This window comes from Osmia bicornis, chromosome 2 (assembly GCF_907164935.1).
Source record: "Osmia bicornis bicornis chromosome 2, iOsmBic2.1, whole genome shotgun sequence".
In the NCBI taxonomy this organism is placed as follows: domain Eukaryota; kingdom Metazoa; phylum Arthropoda; class Insecta; order Hymenoptera; family Megachilidae; genus Osmia; species Osmia bicornis.
Window position 1 is genome coordinate 2,356,943 of NC_060217.1, and position 27,479 is coordinate 2,384,421.

The 27,479-nt window shown below is 32.9% G+C and overlaps 1 protein-coding gene across 2 annotated transcripts; it reads right to left on the minus strand.

Annotated features, from left to right (window-relative positions):
• Positions 1 to 548: 548 nt before the first annotated feature.
• Positions 549 to 27,199, minus strand: LOC114874080 (mucin-5AC). 2 transcript variants are annotated; one of them, XM_029183009.2, is made up of 8 exons: positions 27,012 to 27,199; positions 11,584 to 11,672; positions 8,793 to 8,966; positions 7,406 to 7,629; positions 6,219 to 6,383; positions 4,555 to 4,930; positions 3,925 to 4,078; positions 549 to 3,844 (listed from the first exon to the last, which is right to left on the minus strand). In XM_029183009.2, the coding sequence occupies exons 2-8, from the start codon at positions 11,624 to 11,626 to the stop codon at positions 2,122 to 2,124; spliced, it is 2,859 nt and encodes a 952-aa protein (XP_029038842.2). In that variant the 5' UTR covers positions 11,627 to 11,672; positions 27,012 to 27,199; the 3' UTR covers positions 549 to 2,121. The 2 variants fall into 2 exon arrangements, with proteins under 2 accessions (XP_029038842.2, XP_046146120.1); XM_046290164.1 differs by lacking the exon at positions 6,219 to 6,383.
• Between the last annotated feature and the right edge of the window lie 280 nt (positions 27,200 to 27,479).

Sequence of the window (27,479 nt, forward strand, 5' to 3'; positions counted from 1 at the left end):
TCTTATCTTCATTTGTAAACAGATATTTCTTTCATAAGTCGTAGGATATCCATTAACATTTCATCATTGCAAAGAAAAAATAATTGAAATTATTAATAATTATCATTAGTAATTATTAAAGTTTCTTTTTATTTGCATATCTTTTCCATTTTAGGATTTTAGCAATTAGTGTTTTTATAAATTTAGGGTATCTTACAATAATTAGTAATTAATATTAAATAATTTAAAAAAGGATATCATTATTATTTTTTATCAACTGGAAAATATGATTCACCTTAGAATATATTTATACATGTATAAACTTTTCAACTACCGATAATCAATAATTAATTTGACACAAATTATCATTCACTTTAAATAAGTCTTATTTATGCATATTTGAAACAGTCGTTTGAATTATTTGAATGTTTTCTTAACTATTATCTATAGTTTAAATAAAGATCAATTTAATTTTATTAATTGAATCTCTTTACTTTTTATTTTATTTTACACATATCTATTAACTTTATAAAAATAATAGAGGAATATAATAGAATAAAAAAAATCTATTACTTTTAAATATTTTATTTACAAAATTCTGAATATACATACATAGTACTGTATATAATAGTCATTAATTTATGTACAATAATTTTCTTTTCATTAACCAATTTACAATCGTCGTTAACATGCAATTGTAAGCAGAAATATGAAACCTTTTCTTTTTATAAGATCCTTGATTGTTTCTAATGCTGTACATTATGTGCATTAGTACACATCAATCAAATGTTTATATTTTATATTGCTTATAATCATAATTCCAGCAGCACAGTTATTACAGTGTTTGAAATTAATTTAATACGCTTACAAATGACTGCATGTATTTAATTTCAGAGTTACTGATAAAACAAAAACAAATAATAAACCATACATAGAATAATTATTTTTAATGCGAAATGAGATTAATATTTTAGACGTTCTGGCAAAATGATTTAAAAGAAAGATTATTTACAGCATGTACATTAAATTTCGTTTTATATCAGGCAATTAAATTTTAAATAAAATTTGAAGATTCTATTGTTTTCACATGTATGATTATATAGAGAATAGTGATATTTAAGTCACTACATTTAAATAACTGTAAAATCAAATTTTTTAAATTTATTATATTACTTGAAACTTCATCAAACTGTATTGTAAAGAATGATAAAAAAAATACTTACGATTATATTGAGCCTCGTTAAATCTACTTGCATGTACATTTGCACTTAACGTCACAGCTATTAGATTTCTTTCAAAATTGGAATGTGACAGAAGTACCTTTCTCAATATCTATTTTACAAAATTTTTAAATGTACACATCAGTGATAACTACATATTCATACGTTTTAATTAAAATACTGGAAACTTCAAAAAAATTCATTAAAAAGAAAGACTTGAACACAATTAAAAATGCACCTCGGTATCATTTGTAATCTTTTTTGTTTGATTTCATTCGCTCATGTGCCATAACATGGCATGCCACGTATCAAATGTTCAATAAATCATCCAAAAAATATGTAACATTTTATATACTTATTAAAATAGTGCCATGACTTGTACAGTTTTCATTTAAACTTAATCAGTCTTTATCAGTGTATACAATATACACACTATTTTTCGGTAAAAAATATATCTTGCTTCATCTAATGCACAGAATATTGAGGAAAATGTTTAATCAGATTTCTTGAACGTTTGATCATGGCATGTTGCATCATAATGCATGAACAAAATAAGCCTTAACACATTGCAGACCAGAACGGCGAACACGAAACCATTTCCTGCGTACTGATCAGTGACAAGAATGACAGAAATGACGTTTCCACTTTCTACTCCTCAATAATTGCAGAACGTTACCTTAAACGCTAACACTAAGTACTAAGCTTTAAATACATTAAATAAGATTACATTCTAAAATTCTGAACGAATCATAGAAGCTTACTATTGTAAAACCAGATAATATCTACCATCGTCATCCACTTTGTCTTAATTTTCAAATACTTCTTGTCCACCTGATAGGACTTGAAAAACCAACGTTCTCCAGTCTTCGATACGTTAAGATCAGCTCGTTTAATCGCCTGCTTAGAGCTAATTAAGGAAAGTTTATCCTACGAAAGGGAAAGGTGGATAAGCAACCGGTGGAGGATAATAACCCGGGAAAGCTTGGACGGTTGGTTGCACAGGTACGGTATTCGTGACGTAGGTGGTGATCTCCGTCGGCACTACTCTGCTCGAGTACAAGGTGGTGTAGGCGGTTTTCGCTCCGAATGTTAATTTCAGTATTCTCGAATCGGATACGGTGGCCAGGGTTTGCGTGACCAGAGGGCTACTCGTCACCGTGAACTGCGGCTGTTGCGGAAATAGAGGCAATTGAGGCGGCAGTTGCGGGGGCAGTTGCGGCGGTAATTGCGGCTGGAGAACTGGTGCAATTGTGGACGTTCCGTATTCATAAGACGTCCGCGGCACGGTACCGACTGGCCTGGATAACGTCGAATAGAGCGTGTTCCCGTTATTCACGACTGGAATTACGTGAGACTCGTAGACAGTCTCTAGGACAACGACCGGCCGCGACGTGGTGATCACCTGTGGCTGTTGTTGACCAAAGTATTTCAACAGAGCCAGTTGATCGGCAGTCAGTTGAGGTTCTGCCGAACTACTGACCGCAGAATCGGACTTCACCTTCGAGACTGAGATAGATTTGAATGGCTCTAAATCGGAATCCCCTTGATCGTTACTTGGAGCTACTACTCTTTTGGGGATATCATCGTCGTCCCTGTCTTCGTCTCCGACATCTAGCTCTAGATGAAACTCGCTACCAGCTTCATCCAGCTTCGAATTGAATTCGTTCAACGCTTTGCTAGGGATGAACTGATAGATGTCCATCGGTGGCAGCGTCTTCGTAGCAGTGACCACACGAGCAATGTTGTAGGTCTGCACTAGAGTCAATTTGGTCGTATTTCCATTATAGATCACTGGGAGCAGGTGAGTCTTCAGGAGAGTCTGAGTTGTGGAGAATGTCTCTGTTAAAGTTTCCAAGGGAGGGGTAGCTTGGCCAGACTCTAGAGATATAGCTGGGAGGGTCGCCACTGCTGAGTCTAATGGCAATGTTGTTTCGTAAGCAGCTGCTGTGTTTGCTAGGAGATTCTCTGTCAGAGGTTCAGTCGGTGATATCGTGGTAGATGGATCTATTGTTGAGAATGATTTCTTCGCAGTCGATGTCACTGTAACGTATCTGGTGTTTCTTAAGGTTCCTACCTGGAAAGTGTACGGTGACTTAATGGTGGCAATTTCGAAGTAGGAGTTGCTCAGATCGGCAGCTGTTGAAATTTCAACATTGATCGTTTCGACAGGGAGGATCTGTTCGGCATGCGGTTGATCTTGGACGCTGACGCTGGCAACATCTTCGCTTTCGCTTGGATCTAACTCTTCGTCAGTTGCCACTTCTATCTTTCTCTGGGCGTTAACTGCCTGACCTGTCGTGACCGCAGTTGTAGTAGACGTGGAGACTGAGGTTGTCGTTGATTTATTATCGTCGACATTCAATGGTCCTTCGGTTGTACTAGTTTCTGGAGTCGAACGTGGATCGTCTTCGACATCTATCTGTTTTCGAATGATTATTCTCGGTTTAGGGGTTGTCTTGTAGGACCAACGTCCTTGAGTTCGGGGCAGCTTCAATTTTGGTACAGGATTGGGACTGACCGGTTGTTGCTCGTTTTTACTCTTATTGCTCTGTTTAGAAGGTAAATTCGGTTGATTGCTTGGCCGGAAACCACTGCGACGACGAGTCACCGGAGGCTCTGTCGTTGTTGTTGGAGGACTTCGGTTTCTGGTTAAATTAAAAATCAAATATAGCAAATATGCTAATTACTATACACTTAGCATTGTATTTTATTTTATTGCACTTACTTGAAACTTGGTCTCGCTGTTGTGCTACTTCGGTTTTTATTCTGTTTCGGTTGTTGCACCTCGCCACTGTCATAATCCTCGTTCACCTTATTGCGGAATTTTGGACGGGGTAGATTGGGACTGTTATTCTTTCGTGTGCTTCTCACTGTAGATCCTGCCAATAAAAAGTATCATCAATATCCTGCTACATTTACATTTTGTATACTGTGTATTATATTGGACAACAATTTTACCTTTGATAAGGAACATCATGAAATTGTTTTCTTTAATAGTATAAATTATATCAATTTTTTTTCAAATGAAATATTAAAACATGTAACGTTAAATTTTGATTTTTAACATTAGAACTACCAAAGGGCTCAAAATGACTTGTTTCAGGTTTCTTATTTTAAATTACAAAATGTATTAAAATGTTTTAAAGAATTACTGTATATGCTGGCTTATGTTTCACTCTTTGTATATTTATTTTTTTATTTTATTTCTAATTTAACAGTCAGTGTACATTGAACGCCAGTAGCTCTAGTGTTAAATGAAATCTAGATTTCTAATTCGAAATTCAATAAATACTTTGAGATTTTAATTTATTAAATGTACAATGTGAGTCACTGATGACCATCGTCTTTATTATACCTGGAGCACTAAACAGAACTTCTAAGGGTAACGATGATTCTTCTTGTTGATTCGTTGGTGTGGGTTCCAATTGCGGTTTCAGCTTTCCTTGTTGCGGTCCAATTGTCTTCAGGATCCGTTGAGTGCTAGACGGACGGATCTTACCTTCGGGAATCGGTGGCGTGCCAGAAAGAATTCTTGACGAGCTTTGAAGCACCTGAGCGTATTTCCCGTTTATGTAGGTTCCAATTACGCTGGTCTCGTGGACGGTGGTTAATCCTTCTTTAACGATCGTACCACCGAGCTTCGTTACCAGCCCGGTTGGATTCTCTTTTTCTCTTCGACCTGTAGGCCTCGGCTTTGGATGCGCTTTCGAGGAAGGTCTCAGATTAATCAACTGCAAAAATAGAACGAATTTTTGCTTTTCATAAATCAATACGACAGGAATGTTTAACGATTTTTGTTTATTTATAATGTTACTGCTATGAGCATCTGTTTACTTTTAGGGAAACGAGTACAGATTTCCATAATTTTGCAAGAGTTAACTGATTGACGTGAATCTGAAAAATCAACAGTGATTCTTCGATAAGTAGATTGTTAGCCGAGTAAACTTGAAGTGTAAATCTTAGATCAACGAACTGCACCTGTGATGAGTTTGACGATGACATTTAATTTTAAATCTAAGTGTCTTCTTCTCGACACTTGGGGGCGTTAAAAAGCGCCACCGCGCTTTTCTCTTTAAATTTTCAAACATTTTTTAAGAATCTTTCATAGGACCCATACCAAAACTTTATAAAGCGTTAAGAAAATAATTATTTCTACATTAATTAATATGTCTATTTAAAGAATTTGTTTAATTTTCCAAAATATTTGAAGAATTAAACAACTAATATTGTATGTACAAATATCTCTAAATATACAAAGAAATAAGGCAATATATAATTTAAATCATTTACATTAGATAATTAAAGATAGTGAAAATAGGTAACGGTCCTTAGACTTTTGAATGGGAGTGTATGAATATTCATTGATCTTTCAGGGAATGTTGTTTGTAATACTTGAATAGAGTTTTGACCTTCCTCTTGAGTAAAATACAGCTTTTCAGGGCAAATACATCAGAATGTATTAATTCGCCAAGCAGAAAACTAGATTTTCTGGTTCAGTCGTCTTGTCTCATATTTACATGCAGCTGTAGAACAATCCGTGTCAATGTTAATCATATGCAATGAGAGAAAAGTTAATAAGTGTGAAATTGCATCATTGATCAATGGTTTAGAAGAGATAGCTTTTTCCATGGTACCGTACCACTTTACTTATACATATACACTTTGTAAAACTAATATTTCTTAATAACAAATTAAAAAAAGAATTGAACCTATTAATATCCAAAGTTGATTTTTTCCCTTAATTTTCATGTGGTTTTTTTGTTATTCTAAATTTTTGCTTTTGTAAAATCTTTTTTTAATTTCTGAGAATTATTAATGATTTAAATTTAAATTTAGATTAATTAGTTCCGTCGCATTTGATTATTATAGCATTAAAGAATAATATAAATTAGTTTAAGAAGAAAGAAGAAGAAGAGTGCAAGAAAAATTGAAGAAACTCTGAAGTGCAATCAAAGACATAAATTATTCTGTTTCAAGAGAAATTAATTTCTATAATTATTTTGAAAGAAATTTTTGTACCTTGTACGTTTCATCGATTATTTCGGCAGGTTGCTTGGACAGGAAGTCGTATTCAGGTTCAGCGAGATTGTTCTTAACCCCAGGCGTTTCGTCCTTCGATTTTACTTGCACTTGCGAGGATACTACAGGACTCTTTGTTACTACCTGCGTATGAGTGTTCGGTTCCTGTAAGAGACATTACTTGTAATAAAACAAAGATTTATGCAAATTGCTTTCAATATTTGAGTACCACTTTGATGGGACTTATGTTAATATGTGTTATCTGTACAGATTGGATCCAAGTATGTTGCAAGTGAGTTTGAATTTGACTGAGTATTTTCAAACAATTTCTGATTATTTTAAAAAATATAACCGATACTTTTAAGTAGATGTACCAGATTATTGTAATTACTGCTTTTTATTATAATTAATTGATGGCATTGACAGGGATGGTTGGAATTGGTATAAAACTGGTAGAAAATATTGTTGAATAACAGGCGATAAACGATCGAAAAATAATCGTTTAAGTGGAGTTTACGTGAACGTTTGAAAGTAGAAATCTCTTCTTTGGTGTGTATGTGCTCGTATACACGTAGGTAGATAAATACGAACAGACGACTTAAACCGGAAAAGTTAGCTTCTCGAAAGGGAAAGTATCCTACTTCCTGCTCGAAGACATAAATATTTCAACTTCACGGATCATATAAATTCTTAATTGCTTTTTTTGCAATTATCTAACGTCAGAATCCGAATTCTAATTCCTGAAATCAATTATTTATGTTAAAACCTTGTTCAGTGGACGCAAGTATGTTCTAACTTTCAATAACACACGGTTTCTTCTAGCAAATAATTTTTCATTTGGTAAAACGTTTATACAATGATATTTTGTGATACTTTTATGTCATAAAATCAATGTCACCCTACAATGTCACCTCTGTCTGCTACAATGACGAATCAGTCATTTTACATTAACAGTACCGATGAGTCGTTTGTATAGTAATTTCAATAAAATTTTAAGCTTTAATTTGATGTATAATAAGTGGTGTTTTATCATACTTTTGTGTCATCAATTTATATCAAAATATCTATGTTTCAACAACCTACCTCATTATTCTTACCATTATACCCCATTAAAATGCGTTTTATCTGTTAATGATGTATCTCTGTCTATTAGTAATTCTTTGAAAACACTCGTTAGTTTATCTCACCTGACTCTTTGGAGAACGTATTCCATTATCTTCAGAGGCATTAATAACATTCTGTTCGATGACGGAATTTACAACATTCGGTCCTTTTGCCTGTTTTTTCGTTTCTTCTTCGGAATTCGTTTTGTGTGTTTTGCTTGGTTGAATATTAGGAATCGCTTTTTCCTGTGTTTCGCTAGGTTTCGTTTGTATAATCGGACCGCTGCTTTTCTTTCCCTTTTCACCGCCTGGAAGACGGGATCGATGATCAATTATAACTATGTAATTTTCAGATGATTCTTTAAAGCTTTCTAAAGTTTCAAATATTATTTTGTTGGTTTGGCATAATTCATAATTATAAAAATTATATATAAAAATTACAAATTTATTAAATTGTTGATTATATCAGTGTGCTGATATTTTCTAATTTTTGTTTTGTTTTAATTTCGTTAGGAAATCTTAACAATAACCAGGACTAAAATAAACGAATACAGCTATTAATCAATGTTACATCCATGGTCAAAGAGATTTCATTGTTCCATTAACCTCTATCCCTAATCCCTGTTCTTATATTCGAATATACATAGCCAAGGTTCGAATACATTATCGTGTAAATGATCCAAAAATCAAAGGTAGACGTCGAACAATAGGTACCCTCGCATTATTGATTGCAAAGGAACAATAAGGTGACAAATAGGATCAGATTATAATAGTCAAGGCCCAACCAAAATTATTCCAGGCGTTTGCTCTTGAATAACATCCTTTTTATGTACCCCGCATTATTAATATAACCAGTTAATTTTCAAGCTTTCAATTTGCTATCCTACTCAAGATTATTAATTAATTACCAAACTTCAAGCTTTCCATTTGTTGCCATACATAATTAGTATACTTAATTGATTTCCAAATTTCAAATTTCTAGCTTCCAATTTGCTACCTTGCATAATTAATTTATCTAATTAATATTAAAATTGCAAAATGTCACGTTTTCAATCGCTATTATTAGTACATCTAGTATTAATGCTAGTGCAACTATCCATATCCTTAATGACTAAAGTTTTGGTACGTCTGACCATACTCGTCTATTTTCACTTCCACCAGACGATATGTTAAAATACAATTATTATTCAAATTATATCTCCTGAGAGAACTTTATGATATCACTGTATGGTACTTTGAGCTTCGATGAAATTAACGTTAATTATAGTACCTTCAGAGATTTCGATGAATATGTACGGATCGGGAACGAGGCTGCTTAAAATTCTCCCCCCTCGTTTCAATTTATTGTATTGCTCCATGAGCATGATAATTTACTCCTTTTTGCGTTGGCGACAACGCAGGACGTCGCATAGCTTAAATTAAAAGATGCTCGAGAAGAACGAGCAGCATATCTTATAAAGAAAATGAATACCTGTTGGCTCGCTTTGCGGGCTGAACACCATCACCGTGTTTCCAATCGTAGTGGTGAAATCCAAGAATCCGTACACCGTTTGTGTAATAAAATTATCGTTTACAACCGCCGGTTTGATTACTACAGCGGTCTCGACCGAGTGACTCTTGTAAACTTGGGCCGAGCATTCTGTAACTAAAAGTGAAACGAAGTCATTCTTTAAAAGGTACTTATTTTTCAATCGTAAATTATTGACTGTTCGGAGAAGTACAATAAAGCGTAACTTCTTTATGTAACTTTATTACATTCAAGACTGCGTAACGTTAGAACATGTCATTTTGATAGAAGGTATCATAAAGGTGTGTTTGTTTGATGTAGGTAGGAAGCAATTAAGGGAAACTCTTCCGTTTTTTAATAAATACCGAAATATTTTCGGGAATCTCGGAAAATGTTGTTAGAAATAATAATAGTATTAATAAAAAATCAATTGGAAATCACATAGAGAGTCAATAAGAAATCAATAGCAAATCAATGGGAAATCAATACAAAATTAATAGAAAATGGCATAGGAAATTGATAGAAAATCAGTAGAAAATCAATATTAGCTCCATACTAATTAGGTCTGTTATCCGCTTCGCTGCTAACACAATAATGAGCGCAATTCTCATTCAATAAGGGCTAGTCTGCCTTGATCAATAATCTATGTCGCTCAGCATGAAACACCTTGTGAAACTATATTTTTTAACTCTTCGATCTTTTTAATATATTAGTTTTTTAAATCGCCGAATTCGAATCTGAAATCAGATTTTCAAAATTCAATATGGTGGACGAAAACTCGAAAAATTATTTGAATAAACAGTAACTCGACATGGGACTTTCAAAATACAATGAGATCAACTTTTGACATTTATTGTTAGTTATGTGAAGTGAATTAAATATGTTACAAATATTAATTGCTTATAACAAAATTGTTTAAACAATGTAGCTAAACAATCCGCCATATTGAATTTTGAAAATCTGATTTCAGATTCGAATTCAGCGATTTAAAAAACCAATATATTAAAAAGATCGAACAGTTAAAAAATATAGTTTCACAAGGTGTTTCATGCGCAATGCCAAACGAGCGCGGCAATTTAGGAGTTGTTTACCCCCCAAATATTTATATATATAAAAAAAATATGTGTTCCATAATTTGCTTTCCTCTTGAAGTTTTAACAGATTTTACTTCGATCAGATCAAAACTGATTTTTTGCAGCAAGAAATTGGTCAGTTTAGGGGTAGTTCACCCCCTAATTTTCACTCCTCTTCCAACATACCTAGGCCGATTTTCGTCTTCTACCGAAAGATACTTTCATACCAAAAATCATCAAAATCGCTTCACTGGTCTCAAAGATATCGCAATTTTTCCATTTTAGCCCCCATTTTCGAAGGGTCGTTTCACCCCTTAAATGTGTTTTTCCGCCGATAAAAAAAATACGTGTCCCTTAGTTTTTCATGTATTATAACATATCCAAATTTCAGGAAAATTGGAGTCTGACACTTCCGTAGGTTTACTTGTAAGAGGAGTCTCTGGAAAACGAAATACATTTTTCGGGAGAAATTGAGCTTCGCTCGCATTCTCAATAAGCGTTTAGATAAGTTGTTTGATCCTCTTATTTGACAATTATGAATTCACCACTAATTTGGAGTAGTTAAAGTTTATTTTTCTTTAGAAAAGAAGATACAAAATAAAATAGTACTGAATCACATTTCTTAAATTACGAATTGTGGATTATCGAATGTAATTAAGAAGATTGATTTGAAACGGACATAGATGTCCTCGATAAACAAAACGTGTAGATTTCGAAAACGAAAGGTGTGTCGGGATTTTTCAGTGATCGATCCTGTAATGATGTGTATACAGCCTTGCTTACAAATTAAAGTTCTTTTACGTTGCAGAAATGTACGTGTACACACGTAGTACATCTGTACGTGGCAAGTGTGGGAAAGAGTAGCCATTTGGTAATAAAGAAACGCCTTAAGCATTTCTACTGAAACCTTTGATCAGCACTTGGCATTATTGGATATATGAGTTCGAGTGGTTTCTTTTAAGAAATAGTTTTTTACAGAGATTCAAAGAAACATTTGAATGTTTTCTTTTCTTATATTTGTACATTGTCATTTTCTAACACATCTTTGACTGGTTATTTTTATATAAATTGCTATGTTGTTTTTATTATATTCTAATATGTTAATAATTCTAATAGTTTAATAGTCTAATAATCTAATGATTCTAATAGCCTAATACTCTAATAGTTCTAATACCAATTCTAATAGTTTGATATTCTAATAGTTCTAATAATTTAACATTCTAATAATTCTAACAGCCTAATATTTTACTATTCTAACTAAAATATTCCATTCTAATTACCTGCTTTTCTAAAATCAGCAATTTGAAGAAATAATTATTCACTGAGTCATCAAAACATGTTTTGACGATATAGGCTTTTAGTATAATATAACTCTTGTAATAAATTGTAATGAAATTAATTCAGTTAGAATACTGGTGTCAGATTTCGAGTTTTTTTACTTTAAATAATGTAGGCGTCAGACTAATAAATTTCGAATAAAAAACAAAACATAGTAAAAACCAATGTTTTTTCCTTTTGTTTTTAATGAAATCCGTGTCTACGTTCAAATATTGAAACAAATACAATTTCTAAAAGTTCTCGTGTGAAAAATTCAAAACAAATCTCCTTAAAATTTGGATTATCTTTACTACGCTTTTCATGCTCTAATTTAATATAAAAAAGAAATATGATAAAATACTCACCGTATATTATAGTTATGGCAATAAGAAAATATTTCGACGTCATTGTGATTAGCCTAATTTCATTCTTCGTCAGTACATGAATTTTCAATCTGAAATAAAATAAAAATTAAAGTGAAGATTATGCAACACTAGCATAAGCCTACGTCTAAAATTAGACATGATTGAAATTCAACTTTTACAAGTGACAAAAATATTAAACACCTATTCACGGTACGGTTATCATACGCAAACACGAATGTGGTAATGGAGAATTCTAAGAAAGTAATCATGGTGAATGCATAAATAAACGATTCGTCAGAACGTACTCCACCAACGCTCTACGCTTCACAGCTCTCATCATTAACATAATGGTTTTTGTACAATAATTGTCGCTACGAGCCTAATATAGAAAATATTATTCGACAGCGAGAATTATAAAGAGCCAAGGAAATAACGTCAGTCGCAGAAATAGTATAAAAATAACTATTGTATAAATAAACCACCCCATCGAAATTTTATCAAAGTTAAAAAAATGACATGGAAGTCGAATCGTCCAATTTTAATTAGCCGTATCTTGAAATTGGAACTGCTGATTGCAAAGGACTGAAGGACTGTTTATTTTCTTACAACATGAAGTAAGTATCTACTTCATGTTATTTCCGTGGCCTTTTTTACACATCTTGTGTAGAACCATTTTTGGTATTCGTTTGCAAATACGTTCTTAGGGTACATGAATGGGGTCTCGAACGATGCACTATCTCATCACGCACACATATCAAATCGTGCACCATTAAATGAGGTAACGAAATTATTACATAACAATAGCGTTGGTAATCGTTTAGCGTGAAACAATGGTAAAAGGCAATACCCGTTCCAGCTTGGGTGCTTAACGGGCATGACTGGAATTCGTAATTCTAGATCGATTCGTTAAATTCCAAAGCGATACCAATATACTTCTCTGTAATTATAGATATAATCTTTTTTTTTAATTATTACTTTTTATTTTACACGTTGATTGCAGCTAACTGAAGGTATTGAACATTTCTTTAGGTAGTATTTTTATCTGGAAGGAATTTTGCCTATAATATTATTTATGATTTCATAAGAAGTAATCGCTTTTAATTATTTATTTATTTTCATTCTAAACACAAAGCCTATTACAAAGAAATTATTAGATTGCTTGTGTTTAGTTTTGTACATTTCTATTCACTTTTATATTTCTTCTATCTTCATAAAATAATTTAATACATTCATTAGTTTCATTCACTGTCTTCTTAGAAATGTTTAGTATAAATTGATAAAACGGAACCACTGTTGGCAGAAGTATCGTGAGTTCATAAGCTGTTCCTTTCACTCGTATTCTCCCAAGATATTGCAGCAACGCGTATAATCAGCGCGTTTGCAGTAAAAAGCGCGAGCAATCCTTGAATCGCGTGCTACTATCTCGATATACTTTAATAATGAAATAACATGAGAGTATGAACTGCTAGATTTTATATAAAACAGTTTTCTATGAAAGGTACACTTTGTCTATAAAAATAGAAAATTGCCATTTTTGAAAAAAATTTGATAAATTATTACTAATATAATTTGGGAAAATTAATTTTTATTCAAAATTGACTAGGTAAGTCTATTTCATCTTTCGTCTAATATCTAAATTATTAATTGAAAATTTAAGTAAGTCAGAGCACACGTGTTTTTAAAATTCTGCAATGATTTCTTTAACAATTACACTTGTTTAAAAATAACATTTATGACCTGTTTACAAAATGTGAATTATGTACTAGGAAGAGGCCGAAATTTCTGCTAGTACTACTTCAAGGACTACCAAGTTTACCAAGTTGCCATTCCATAACGTCCGCAATAAGGAGTGGTCTCGCAAATGCTGCTCTACACCACCATAATATTGCATACCCAAGTAGAACATGTTTAAAGAAACATCAGGGTGAATTCATACTGTTAGAAACGTGGTTGCCAGTGTTCTAAAGGTACCTATCTATTACAGATTATAATTTAGACAAGATAGTAATATAATTTTCAATTATTAAACATTACAAAATTTAGTATATAGCAGAGAAATACGGATAATAAAGAAGTATCAATTCAAATTTTTACGCGCAAGTAGTGGGAGGCGAGAGACCTATATTTATAGGGTCCCTTCTCCACACATTGTCATTCTTCCCTGGGACGCCTAGAGAGAAGGGTGACGGACTCGGGACATTACCATTTTTGGTGACATGCATTTATAGAAGGTTTGAGAAACGCCAAATTAAAGGATTTAGTTAATCGAAATCGGCTTTATTCCATTCAAAAAATCATGAAATCATGACTAAACGAACAACTATTATCGCAAACGTCATGAATACCATTGACATTGAAATTAATACTTAAAAATATGAATATTCAGTCTGACTTTGATAAAAAATCATTTCCTTCAGATAAAAAAATAATCCTCATTTATTAACGTCGCGTCGTTTTAATTTGAAATTAGGAATACATTATTTATGTATTCTCACCAAAATCTTACGAGTGTCACAACACCAATACTCGGACGTCATTGTTCGTGTCTGAAATTTCGAATAAAGAATTCATTCGTTAAGAATTATAGCGTGCAACAGTCCTTTTATATCCTCCAAAAATTGCTTAAAAATAGCCCTGTCTGTGTTCATTAAGAGATGAGTACCGTTAAATGAAATCGTGTAAAAAATATTAATGAAACGTTTATACAGTGATTTTCTTTAAGCTTTAAACTGTAAATTGATATGATATAAGTTCTATTTCGTGATACTTTTATGTCATCAAATCATGTCAGACTTTCTATGTTTCAAAATCCACGTAGTATTCAAAGCACGAAAATTTCGGAAAAAACACGTTGAATGTTGCAATCTTACCCCAAAATAAAATAAATAATCGTCGATAATTTTCAGCGATCTTTCGACTTTTACACCCTCATACCACGAAATAAATAAAAAGAAAAGGGGTGTCTATATTTTGATGAAAAGCAACATGTTTCTTAAAAAGCGTTTCTGAAATATACATCTGAAATTTATCATTTTGACGTAAACTATTTAGAAAAAAACTTTCACTTTCACCGTGAAAGTAAAAAAGAAATGTTCGAGAGTAGGTTGATGGAAGTTCATGAAATTCAGCAAGATCCAACGAAGGACTTGGATGAAAAAGGCTATCCGTGGTTAGTTCACGTGCCTTGCATTTCCTCGTTTGGCGCAACACTCTCAGCAGTATGCGTTTCGCAAAGAAAAAGTGAGCGGGACATTTGTGTCTCGAGGCGTTCACATATCTCCCTGCAGCGATTTAAAGCTTGGATTTATGTCGTTCGATCACGTGAAACTTTCCGCATGAGTTGAACGAGAAAATACACCGAAACGAATGTTAGCCACAAACTTAACCCATTATCTGCCATTGTCCCACTTTTATAGCATTATTGCCGGCACTTGAAATAAAAATAAATTTTCCAATTTCAAAATTCTAAGGTTGTACGGTTTTAAAGTTCAAAAATTTCAAAATATAAGATTCTAAAGTTCCAGATTTCCAAAATTTCAAAATTCTATTATTTTAAGGTTCTAAAATTCTGAAATTTCAACATTTTTAAATTTTAGAATCTTAAAATTCTAAGATTCCAAAATTCTGAAATTCCAAAATTCCAAACGTTAACACTGTTGATAAAGCTATGCGAAAATTCCAATTACGCCACTGGACAGTGGAAACAATATAAATTTACAATATCTCAATCAATAATTCAACCATAATTAGAGTTATCTGACGTAAAAAACTTTGAAAAAATAAATTATCTTGCCATTATAATAACTCCTAATAAAATTCACGTTTATATTGACTAATCAGATGAATTCGCATACTAACGCGACACGAAATTCCTTCATCTTTGTCACCAGGTCGTTGACATCTCCTTCAAGGATATCCAGCTGAAAATGTACAACTCTCTATATAATTGTACGAAAGACACCGTTCAAGAAACAGAACCTTCTTTTCGGTTGAATAAACCGCACCTCGAGCGAAACATTAACATTTGTAAATGTTCAATAACAGTCACCGTGATAGAAGTTCCATTTGTGACTGATCTCATGAATATGGAGCTTTAGAATAATCACCGACCACTTTTACCCGTAGCATATACAAGAGACATACTCTTGCATGAATAATTTGTCTTTAGAAACATATTTAAGAGCTGGAGGAGAATTTTTAATCACTTAATTACGCCAGTCGTGGAACTGGATACGATTCATTTATTATGAAATATCGAATGATATTTCATTTACTAGGAATTTCATTTGCAAAACTCTGGTTGATAATTTCAGGCATTCGTGGTATAGTAGAATTTATAGTATTTGAAATGATTATAATTGTGATTAGTTTATGTTTGGAAAGAAATAATATAAGGGCAAATATTGCAAAAAGTAAAATATGACGGAGAAATTAGGAAATAAGGTCTCGCATCATTTGCCTTTGGTTTTAAGAAAAGAGCTTTGGGAGATCCTTGTGAAAACTTTGGGAGAGCTTTGGGAGAGCCTAGGAAAAGACCAGGAAGGCTTTAGGAGGACTTAGGGAGAACCTAGAGAGAGCCTAGAGAGTACCTTAGGAGAACCTTGGAGGAGCCCTGGGAGAGCTTTGGGAGAAACTAGGAAAACCCTAAGAAGAGCGTAAGAAGAGTTTAGACAGAACCTTGGAAAATCCTTGGGAGACTCTAAGGAAATCTTCGAAAGAGTCTAGGGAGTCTTAAGAGAAATTCAAGTTACCTATGACCAAAGTATGTATTTACAAAAAAGAATACGACTTATTGGGACATAACAAGGTTTCCCTTTTCCTGTTTAGAAGAATTCGATTCACTTTCGAATAGACTTAACAGCTGCTTTCTGTTTTAAAATATGCGTGACTGATAAACCGCATCAACCAATGTTACTTTCTACATCCAACCAAGGCTTTGATGGAAAAGAATCTTTAATTGATCGATTCTATTACAAATATTGTTTGTAATAAAATCATCTTTGAAACTATCAAATATCATCTCTATGAATTTCATTTATCCATGTAATGGATCTTAATCTTTCATTTATGATGGTAGCAATATTCAATTCGTAAAACAAAAATTTGTGTAACTATTAATCACAATCAAATCTTTTTTGCATATGCCATTATTAAGCAACTGAAGGGGAAGGGAGCGAAAAAGATGTTACTTAGGGTGACACACGCTAAAGCCGGCCTTGGATATACGATTGATGATTCTGTATTTAATAAAGGAGACGCGAGGACTTTTATCAAATATACGCTATGGGTATGTATTTCTTGGGATATGTTAAAACCGGTCATCAATGGTGAACAGGATTTCTGGCCAACATCCAAGATCATGGCCAATCGGTTGACCATCGACCGGTTTCAACATTCGCAACACCTTCCTCAATTCTATTTTTGTAAGATCGTCAACAACCGTTACGACTCGAAGAATCCTTTCTTCTAAAAATATTGATTAAATCATTTATATAAATTCAATTTGCTACGGTTGAATCCTTATCCGCCATTCAGTTTTATTATCTGGTGTCAAATTGACACAATGGTAAAAAATTGTAGAAAGTTTTATTTCCGATAATTCCCCGAGGATTCAAGGATATAAGTATAATGAAATCATTGCATTATGTTTAAAAAAACCAATACACGATTGATTCCTTGACTTAAAGAAATAGACACGTCGGAGTCATTAGGACGTAGATCATTATTGCTAATGGAACATACAATAGTGACGTACAGTGTGTTTCTCACGATTTATGTGACACAATTTTCATGTAATTTACTTGAGACAGTCCTGATGATATGTAAGAAGGATGACACAAGATCCGTTTCAAATGGAAAAACTCAGTTTTAAACAATAGAAATGCGATAACTGTTAGTAATTATTATGATTTTTATTAATTTTTTATAAAGACGCATTTATATTTAAATTTTTCAAAACGTACTTGTTTTCAATTGTCATTCATAGTTCACACTTTTTTCTTAATTAACCCTTGAACAGCGGAGACTAGGTCAATCGAGATCTAAACTTACAAAAGATGTACAAGGATATTAACTTAAAATTAAATGTATAACTTTTTAACGAACGGGTTTCAGGTATTCAAAGAATAATTATAATAGAACAGTGTAAAATTTAGAAAATGAAAGTGTGAAATACGAAATTAAATTAAAATTATAGCTCTCTCCATGGTCCGCCATCTGAGGGTGAATTTATAATAATTCTAATGATTCCATTTATATTGAAAAAAAAACAAGAATTTAAGTGTTTAATTAGAAAGGTATTTAACAATTATCGTTTAAGGTTGAGAATGAGTTAGTTTGTTTGTAGAAATTACTATTTGTTATTTTTCTGAGGGTGCGTTTAATGAACGAGTCTCACAATCAGTCTATCTTGTAACAACGTACAGCCTCAACCATTGCTGGTTAACCTTTTCTCTTGACGATGGAAGAAGTTCCATGCATGGGAAAGTACTTTCCTAAAGATTCTCACAATCGCACGTTTAACCGCAACTATAATAAATATTACAGATTCCCTATCCGTCTGCCTTTGATATTGACAATACAATTATAATAATTATAATTGCAATTTTGTTTTTGATAAACTCTAAGATATTCTTATGCCCATGGTGTATAAAAAGAGAGTAATTAATTAATTTGATTATTATCATTAGAATATTAGTGTACCCCTTAGCAATACTGCAAAGTATAAAAATAGATATATTTGTCAATTTCGAAAATAAAAATGTGGATTAACCCCTTCGTCATTTTAAAATTCTGACAATGCGATTCTAAGATCCTAAAATTTTCAAATTCTCGAATTCTAAAATTCTGAAATTCTAAAAATCTAAAGTTCTAAAACTCCAAAGTTTCAAAGTGCCAAAGTGCCAAAGTTTCAGAGTTCCAAAGTTCCAAAGTTCTAAATTTCCGAGACTCTAAGGTTCTAAAATTCTAACATTCCAAAATTTTTTAGATTCTAATATTAATATTCTAATATTCTAAGGGTTTAAAATTCTACTCCAGCCCAAAAGAAGGTCCTAATAACATTAATGTGGTTAATGCGGATATTAATTGAGTTTTTAATTTTAACTCATTGCAATTTAAAGACAGGTTACAAGTCGTCACTGTTTTACAAATACCACAAATGCAATTTATTTTTTCTTTCAAGTTCACGGTGAAGTCTGCTGCAAATATTTTGCATGTCCTCAAGGTCGAGAATCATGACCGGTCGAAAGGACTTCTAGGTTTTATTGCAAACACTTTTATCTGCAAACCGAGGACGCATATTTTTGCATGAACAACTGGTATCGTACGAGGACTTCTGGTCCTTGCAGAGGAACAACCTCCTCTCTACCAGATAACAAAATTCCATCTAGAATACCTATTCTTATTTTTACTCCAATAATTGCACTGATGGATGCAAGGAGGACTTCAATGACAAGAAGAAACTTTTGAAGCTTTTTTTCATAGAAGCTTCTTATCTTTTAAAGAGCACAGATCAATTAATCAATACTAATTTACAAAATTTGCTACAACTTCGAAAATTTCGAAAATGTAAAATATGAAGACTTATGAATGAAACTTACAATTAGAGATTATGTAGAAAAGAATGTAAAATTCTAATTAAGCATTTTGCTGCTTAATACTCTTCTTGCATCCAAAGGTACAATCGAAGGGTTGGGTGCAGACAGTTTCATTTTTTTAGCAATTGTAATTTTATTATTTATTTAAGAAAACAAATTTTTTAAGCAATTTTTCTTACAATTAATTTCTGTAAAATTTACTAAAATTGAGCTGTATCATTCTTGCATTGAACCCCTCAGTTATTATTTCTTTTTAGAAAATGAACAGATATTGGTATGTATTATAAGTTTGAACTAATCTTAAGACGAGGAAAAAGCTTTGTCTGCAATAAAAGTAGAGACACAAGGTGATAATTGAATTACAAAAACCAGTTCACAGGAATGTGCAAAAGGAACTACCATTCGCAAAATTTTCTTTCATCTCAGATATTGTGAGTAAAAGGGAACTTGGCTGGATTGTAACAGTGATTCTCACATTAAGAAGTCACTATGTTATCTTGCGAACGATCGTTCTTTCATAGCAGTTCCCAGCTGATGTCATTGTTGTGAGAACAATTGGCGAGGATCTTCCAATTGTCAAGAGCCAGTTCACATCTAACGATTAGATAACTCACTCTGAATTCCGTGACTTTACGCACACCGCTATTCAACATCTTCATTTTTCCAAAACAATGTTACAACGGCGAGAAAATCGGATACAATTTATTTATTAAACAGTTTCAAATACTAATCCCTGATGTCGCTAGAGACAAATTCGAATTTTAATTAATTTCACATGAAACCTACCAGATACACAGAGTCGGATTAGAGGGAGATCTAAGGAGAGCTACAATCCTGGGCTCATTATGTAGGGGGCTCCCTTCTAAGCCTTCCATTTACCATGTAAAATAATATTGAATTAAATTCTTTTACTGTTGCCTTTTTTCTTTACAATAAAATATTATTTAATTTGATTTAGAATAAATTTCAATGTTTTAATTAAAGAGAAGTCTAAGGGGGGCTATAGTCCTGGGACCCCTAAGTCTTCCCTATAAAAAAATATTGTAACGCTGTTCTTTCTTTTTACGATTAAATATTATTTAATTCTATTTAGAATAAATTTAAATATTTGAACCAAGTTCATCAACCAAAGGGCCCCTAAATAATTTGATAACCCTGGGGTCCCAGCAATCTTAATTCCATCCTGATCACACAATTTTAATGGTTTCAAGTTTTTAATTAGAGTAAAACATTTCGCTATAATCATTTTCCATGAGTTCATCGTCCTCAAAATGTCAAACATGTTTACCAAAAAAAACCTCGTATCGCTTTCGATCAACCTTGTTTATGCTTATTAAGAAGGAAAGAAACCTGGCATGTGATGAAATGTCGAAATGAAACAGTAATTCCTTGCGTTCTTGAACTTTTTAACAGCGTCTGATTCATCAGGACAGCAAGCAGACGTTCGGAGAAAGGAAATCGAAACGTTTTGAAACACCAACTGTACGTAGCTTCGTGGTATTGCCACACCGTGTCTAGTTTTAGTATCTCATTTTTTTGTGTGTGTATTTTTCTTGCCGTTTACGAAACCCGAGCAAGCGTTATTTTAATTACTTCCCGTTTGAGCGTGCAGTTTTGGAGCGCCGTTCGACCTGAATACTTTTCCGCCGATTTCTATCGAACACCGGATGAATCTCGATAGTGGAAGCTTGATTTCTCTTCAGATTCTGATATCTTCTTAACGGATTGATTACTATGTCATTCAAATGTAGGTGACACTTGAGTTTCCATCATAGTCATTTCATCGTTCCATCAGCTTGCAATCCATCATTCGTATTACATATTAGGAATTATGTTACTTATTAGTTATTAGGCACTTGAAATTATGGGTAATAGATATAACGAAGTATTGTAAAAATAGTAGAAAATAAAATTTAGAAATCTTAGAAGGGAGCCCCCTGGAAACAGAATACAGGGCTAAGCCCCTCTTACGATTAGACCTCCCTTTGATCTGGTGCTGCTTTACGAAATGTGATGGTTCAACCCTCGGACGACGGACATTTTTAATTTAATCTTGTATTTCATGTTCATATGAAATATATAAAACTCCACTGTTCAAGGATTAAGAGTAGAAAAATTATTATTTATGAACCGTTATAAATATCTAAAATGCAAAATAATTTATAATTTCAGTCGAATATCTAGGTCACCTAGATAGATCTAGAATACCAGTTAATAACATGTGTTAAATTTATTTTTTGCTCATAGTGTCCGGTTTTCTACGTATCTATTCGAGTATATTATTTAAGTAAGGGAAGTTGAAAGAGTTTCCTCTTATTAATTAATTGAACGCGATAAAATTGCTCACCGGTTATTATGTGTTTTAAAAAACGTTATATAAAAATTGTAATTAATGCAATCAACGGTACTTGTATATACATGGTTTTTATTTATGGGAATGCATACCAGTGTATGTACATGTGCACGCAGGAAGGTGAAATGCATCAATCACTGCACTCACATTTTTATTTTACATTTCAGGTGTGGCTGATATGTATGCAACGAACAAGAGAACATCCCGCAATGTTTTTCCATTGCAGTATTGCCAATGCTGTTCACGCATCACTTTAATATAATATACAAGGTGGTAAGAAAAATTATTACTATTATATTATAGCCCCTTTTATATCATATAACTTTTGTAACTTAAACTTTTCTCATATCTTTAGATAACTCACACTCTGTTATATATTTTAATTAAGAGGTATTCAAATTAATAAGAATTTTGATCATTTTATTTAAAATTTTGAAATTGCCCCATTTTTTAAATTCTTATTACGAATTTAAGCAAAAGTATCATTTATAACCGATATATCATGTATCAATAACGGTACATCAATAAAAAATGCAGAGTACAAAGAGCTGTGAGAACTTCGGTATCAGATAGCTTAATCTGATCTATTACTTCCGCTTTTCTTCCTCAGTTATAAGTCAGAAGGAGAAAGTACGTAGAAATCCTTTCACTGTATCCATCAACAAAATATTTAATTTCAACATTGTTTTACACGACATTCAACTTTAATTTTCAGTCATTCTATATGTGTTGTTTAAACATCGTTATCTTAGATGAAACATTTTCAATGGCTAAAAATATCGTTTCACATATTTGTATTCACTGCTATTGTGTTCCTTCAATTATGAAAATTGCTTGCAAATTAAGCCAGTAATCGTTTCATTGTTACAACTTTTACTTTCAAACTATGATGATGATGATAATAATAATAGGTTGTTGTGATACTTTAATAGATTATTGTTTGTATTTTCAATATGATAATTAACAAAATTAACGTAAAATATTTTTTAATTAATATGTAGGATAAAAATCGACTACAATAACTTAGAATGGAGGTGCCCTCCTTACTAATCGAAGTTTCTCTATGGCTGACTATACATGACCATTTTCACTGCGGCCTTTAGCGTTTTAAAAAGCGTACTTAAAAAGCTCATTTATAAGTGATTTTTTCAATTGTATTACCTCTCCAAATCGATATGTCCCCCTTACAGCGTTGATTGCTAGTAACTGGTGCTTCAATTTTATATAATTGAATAATTAATCAAAGAAAGGGGTTAGAGAAACTCTGAATGGCATTAGTATTATATCAATAACATAGCAAACTAAATATTTTACTAATTCTGATACCTGGAGCTATTAAACCTTGAAGGGCCCCCTTGGTTTATAAAGTTGATTCAAAAATTGAAATTTATTCTAAATAAAATTAAATAACATTTAAAGAAAAATGGCAGCAATAAAATATTTTTTAACATAGTAAATGGAAGGGTTGGAGGGCCCAGGACTATAGCCTTCTTGAGCCCTCTATAGTCCCCTACCTATTCCATTCCTACTTAATTCAGAAAAAACACCTGACATAATAAAATTAGATACAGTATGCATCCCGATCGTCCAAACAGTGTCTTGTTTCGATATCGGAAAATTGTATTACATAAATTACAGTATCGCGTGGGACGATAGTGCAACATTCGCAAAGAGAGCAGTGAACGTTAACACGCAAAGTGCGGCACGCAGTCCTTGTAAAATGTAAATGCAGGTATGGTGGTCACGAGTAAACGTCAAACATTGCACGTGTCTATGCACAAATATCCGCGTGGCAATGGCGTCGCACGTGACGGCTAAGTTAGCTTAGAAAGCAAGCGATTCCGAGGAATGTCAATTTAACGATCAATCGACGGCTGCCCTCGAATGGAAACCTGTGAGACTGGCTAATAGGGAACGCTTCTTGTCGAGAAGAATGGTCTCTCGCTGTCAAGCGTTATTAAATTTCTCGAACGGCTTCGATCGAGAGGAAAACCAGGGAAGAAAAATTTCCAACTTTTTCAATAGATCAGCTATTCGATCTTTGACGCCTATTTGATGACATAAAAGTAACGTGAAATGGTACTTATGGCACGTCAATTTAAAGCTTAAAGTTTGCTTAAAAATGCTATGTAAAACTTTTATTAATGTGTTCAGTAGAAAATGGCGGATTAGCAATTATAATCAACAATGACCCATTTCGAAAAATATAAAGTGTGAAACAATATGATGACATAAAAGTAGCGTGAAATGGTACTTGTGACACATCAATTTAAAGTTTCAAGTTTGTTTAAAAATGCTATATAAACAGTGCATCGATATCTTTGCTACAGAACGAATGGTGGGTAGTAGTAGAACATTTACATGTTCCTTTTTTCATAGATGACACTAATTTCATGACAGAAAATGATCACAAAATGGCAGTTATTGTATATCAATTTAAAGCTTAAAGTTCGCTTAAAAAGACTACATAAACCTTTCATAAAAATGTTCAGTACAATATGGCTGATTACCAATTACTCTCACAATGACATATTTCAAAAAGTCTAAAGTGTAAAACAATTCGATGACATAAAAGTATTATAAAATGTCACTTATGGTACATCAATTTAGAGCTTAAGATTTAATAAATATGCCTAAGTAAATGTTTCATCGGTATTCTTAATAAAAAATCAATGGTTGTTACTTACAGCAATCAAAGGCCTATGCTGTTAATTTTTCCTATCAATTTATTGGTAGCATAGTTTCGCAAACAAAACTGTTAAAGGAAGAAAAGGAACAGTACGTTTCACGGTTTGCTATGCTGGTGAACGTTCTATGCACACCACTAATTGGCAAAAAAATATTCTATAATGTTGATTTCGAGTAAATTCAAGACTCTCGGTTTCACTTTGTAACACCGTTCTACGGCATAGCGTAATGTAACGGTGTGTAAACGATGCCCCAATTATAATAAGGAACGCAAACACGTGCTGGCAGAACCGTACACGCGTTCACGCAAATTGTAATGTACTTTCACCTGGATTTCGTTAAGCGCGGTAGATAGATACACTGAAAGATATGTAGGTAAAGCGTAATGGTTACACCTCCTGTGCCAAAGAACACGGCACAAAATTCATGTCCTTCTTCCATCAATTAATCAGGAGGTATCGAATTACACCTTTAGTGTACCAGAAAAGATTGGCGATGGATAAATATAGTTACCTTTAGAACAGAGTAGGTGTTCGATATTGGGGGATCATAATCACCTTTAGTGATGAAAGAGTTAATGTAAGGGTTAAAGGGTTAAAGAGTTCACCGAGAAATCAGCCAGTCATTAATGTAACTAGGATTTTCGGTGGGGGTGGGTCAGCTCCCTTAGGTTTACAGACAATGCTTGGAATCTAAAAATTTCAAAATCATTCGAATTTTTAAATTTTAGAATTTTAGAATTTCCACTTATAGGGGGGGGGGATATCCTACCCCTTACCAAGTTATACCAATGCAGCCTCTACAGAAAAATAAATAAAAAAGCGGGAAAATATTATCCAAAATTAGTTAATCCAATAAGATCTACTTTACTATTATTTTATCATCTGAAATCATTATGCAAAAATTAAATTATTCATTGTTAGATGTAAATGATGCTTGAATTTTCATAAAAATCCATCGCCCATATTATTCTACTTTTTTAAATAAAATGACATGTTACTTGCAATAATATTTCAAAAGTTGCCAACTCTGATAGTAATCAACAATTCTTCTCTGATTGTATTATGGAACATCCCGTATACTTGAGTAACTCATTCGAGGAATAATATATTTTCCCTAACTGAACAATTAGCTTCTAAACGATCGTATCTCATTGATGTTACATAAAACTGTTTAGATCGATGAATGTATACTTGTTTTGCATTGTACAATGTAAGTACAATCGATTTTTATTGCGGCACCCTTCTGCTTATGGGAAACATTCGATGAAACGTTCAGAGATATTTATAATTACATCACATAACGTGCGTTATATCATCCGACATGTTTTTTTAATTTAAAAAAAGAAGAAAAAACTCTTATAAATTCGAAAACAATATTTTATGTATTGTATTCTATTTCCATCCAAGCGAATTAGTTTTTTGTATTATATTGCATGTTTAGGCGACACAAATAATGGGCGCAATATTCAAAATCCTCATTTGAATAAATTTAAATAAGAAATAAAATAGAATTTCTGTTGTTGCAGCTATGTTTTCTCCTGTATTATTATGACAGATGCCGCAGTGAGAATGCAAGTATGTATATAGGTATATAATAAGGCAGACTAATTGCAATTTTATTATTCAAAGCAGAATCGTTTCATTTTTTAATTTAACTTTTTCATGTGCTACTTCGTGTGATTAACACATTAAACGCCTCAGCGAAAACGGATGTGTGTAATTATCAATTTTAACACTAATTATTAATTTTTAAATCCAAGCTTTCAATTTGGTACCTTGCATTATTAATATAACACTAATATTATTCAAAGTTTATTTTTTCTTTTCTTTTTCTAATAATTTGGGGCACCAGCCATCCACGGCTTCCGTTATAGGAAACTTAACAGAGTATTAATTAATTTGATATCTTGCATTATTAATATATTATTAATGCTATTTAGAGTTTATTTGTTCTTTTGCTTATGTAATAATTTGAAACACCAGCTACCGACCGCTTCCTCTATAGTCAACCTAACACAATATTAATGCTATTTAAAATTTTCTTTAATTTCTATTAATTTTCCTATTGCATTGAAAGTGTGACGACAATTACCGATGTACCCTACGGCATCACGGAAGACATTTGTTCCTTTCGAACAAGTACCCGAATCCTTATATGTTTGTTCAATGAATTGTACGGGAAACGATCCTCGACAAGGCGATTATATAAAGCTAGTAAGTAAAAGCGGACAAGTTTAACCCCTTTTCATATTAAAAAAAACCACGTCGGTTCTCCTGAATTTTTAACTAAGCAAAGCAAATTATTTTACACCTACCATTCCAGTAAAATGGTCCCAGAAAGCCATTCAAACAATTAAATTTAGAAATCCCAATTCAAAGATTGTTAAGAATATTAGTTTGCACTTGTAATTTCAGTCAAATAGTCTGAAAAAACCATCCAAACAATTAAATTTAGAATTCCCAATATAAGGGTTGTTGAGAATATTAGTTTGCACTTGTAATTTCAATAAAATGGTCCCAGAACACCATACGTGCAATTAAATTTAAAAATCGTAATATGAGGGTTGCTAAAAATATTAGTTTGCACTTGTAATTTCAGTAAAATAACACTTGAATGAAATGGTACCAGAGGACCATTTATGGATCTAACAATAAATTTAGAAATCCTAAGGATGGTTGAAAGAGCTCCTAGGTATAAGGGTTGTCGAGAATCGTGTAAACTTTACACTGTAAAGTATAATGACGGAAGTGCTGGTTCCAGGCGGAAGAAAAGGGTGGTTCACTTACCAGAAGGGGTGGGTCGTCGATGATCGCGTTGTTGATTAGAGATGCTCAGTGTGAGAACTCGTTGGCGTCGCGATGCACGGCGCTCGACATTCCTTTCAGCTTGCCTTGGAGTAACTGGACGGCAAAGCGGTTTCCCTCTCTCGATTCGCACCGACTTCTTTACATTCTACTCCAGCCTCGATCATGGCTTTCACTTCATCCGTCGAGGAAATGGTGAACCGTGATCGTTCGAGACGTTCGCACACCATGCTTCTGGTCCAGCGTCGAGCAATTCGCTTCGATACTGCTCGCAACGTAATCCGGAGAACGTTTCGTTTCATTCCAGACTAAATTGCTTACTATTTATCATAACGTACCGACGAACAGTTAGTTGCACTCATTTTAAAAAGAACTCTCCATGGGACGAATAGTAAATCCTGAAAAAATAGATACCAACATTAGAAATGGTGCACTATAGCTTTGAAAATA

Coding starts and splice junctions, on each gene's coding strand:
- LOC114874080 (XM_029183009.2), bottom strand. CDS start 11,626: ATGACGTCGAAATATTTTCTTATTGCCATAACTATAATATACG. Junction 4,931..6,218: donor TAATCGATGAAACGTACAAG/GTACAAAAATTT, acceptor CTATTTTTGCAG/TTGATTAATCTGAGACCTTC. Junction 4,079..4,554: donor AGTTCTGTTTAGTGCTCCAG/GTATAATAAAGA, acceptor TTTTATTGGCAG/GATCTACAGTGAGAAGCACA.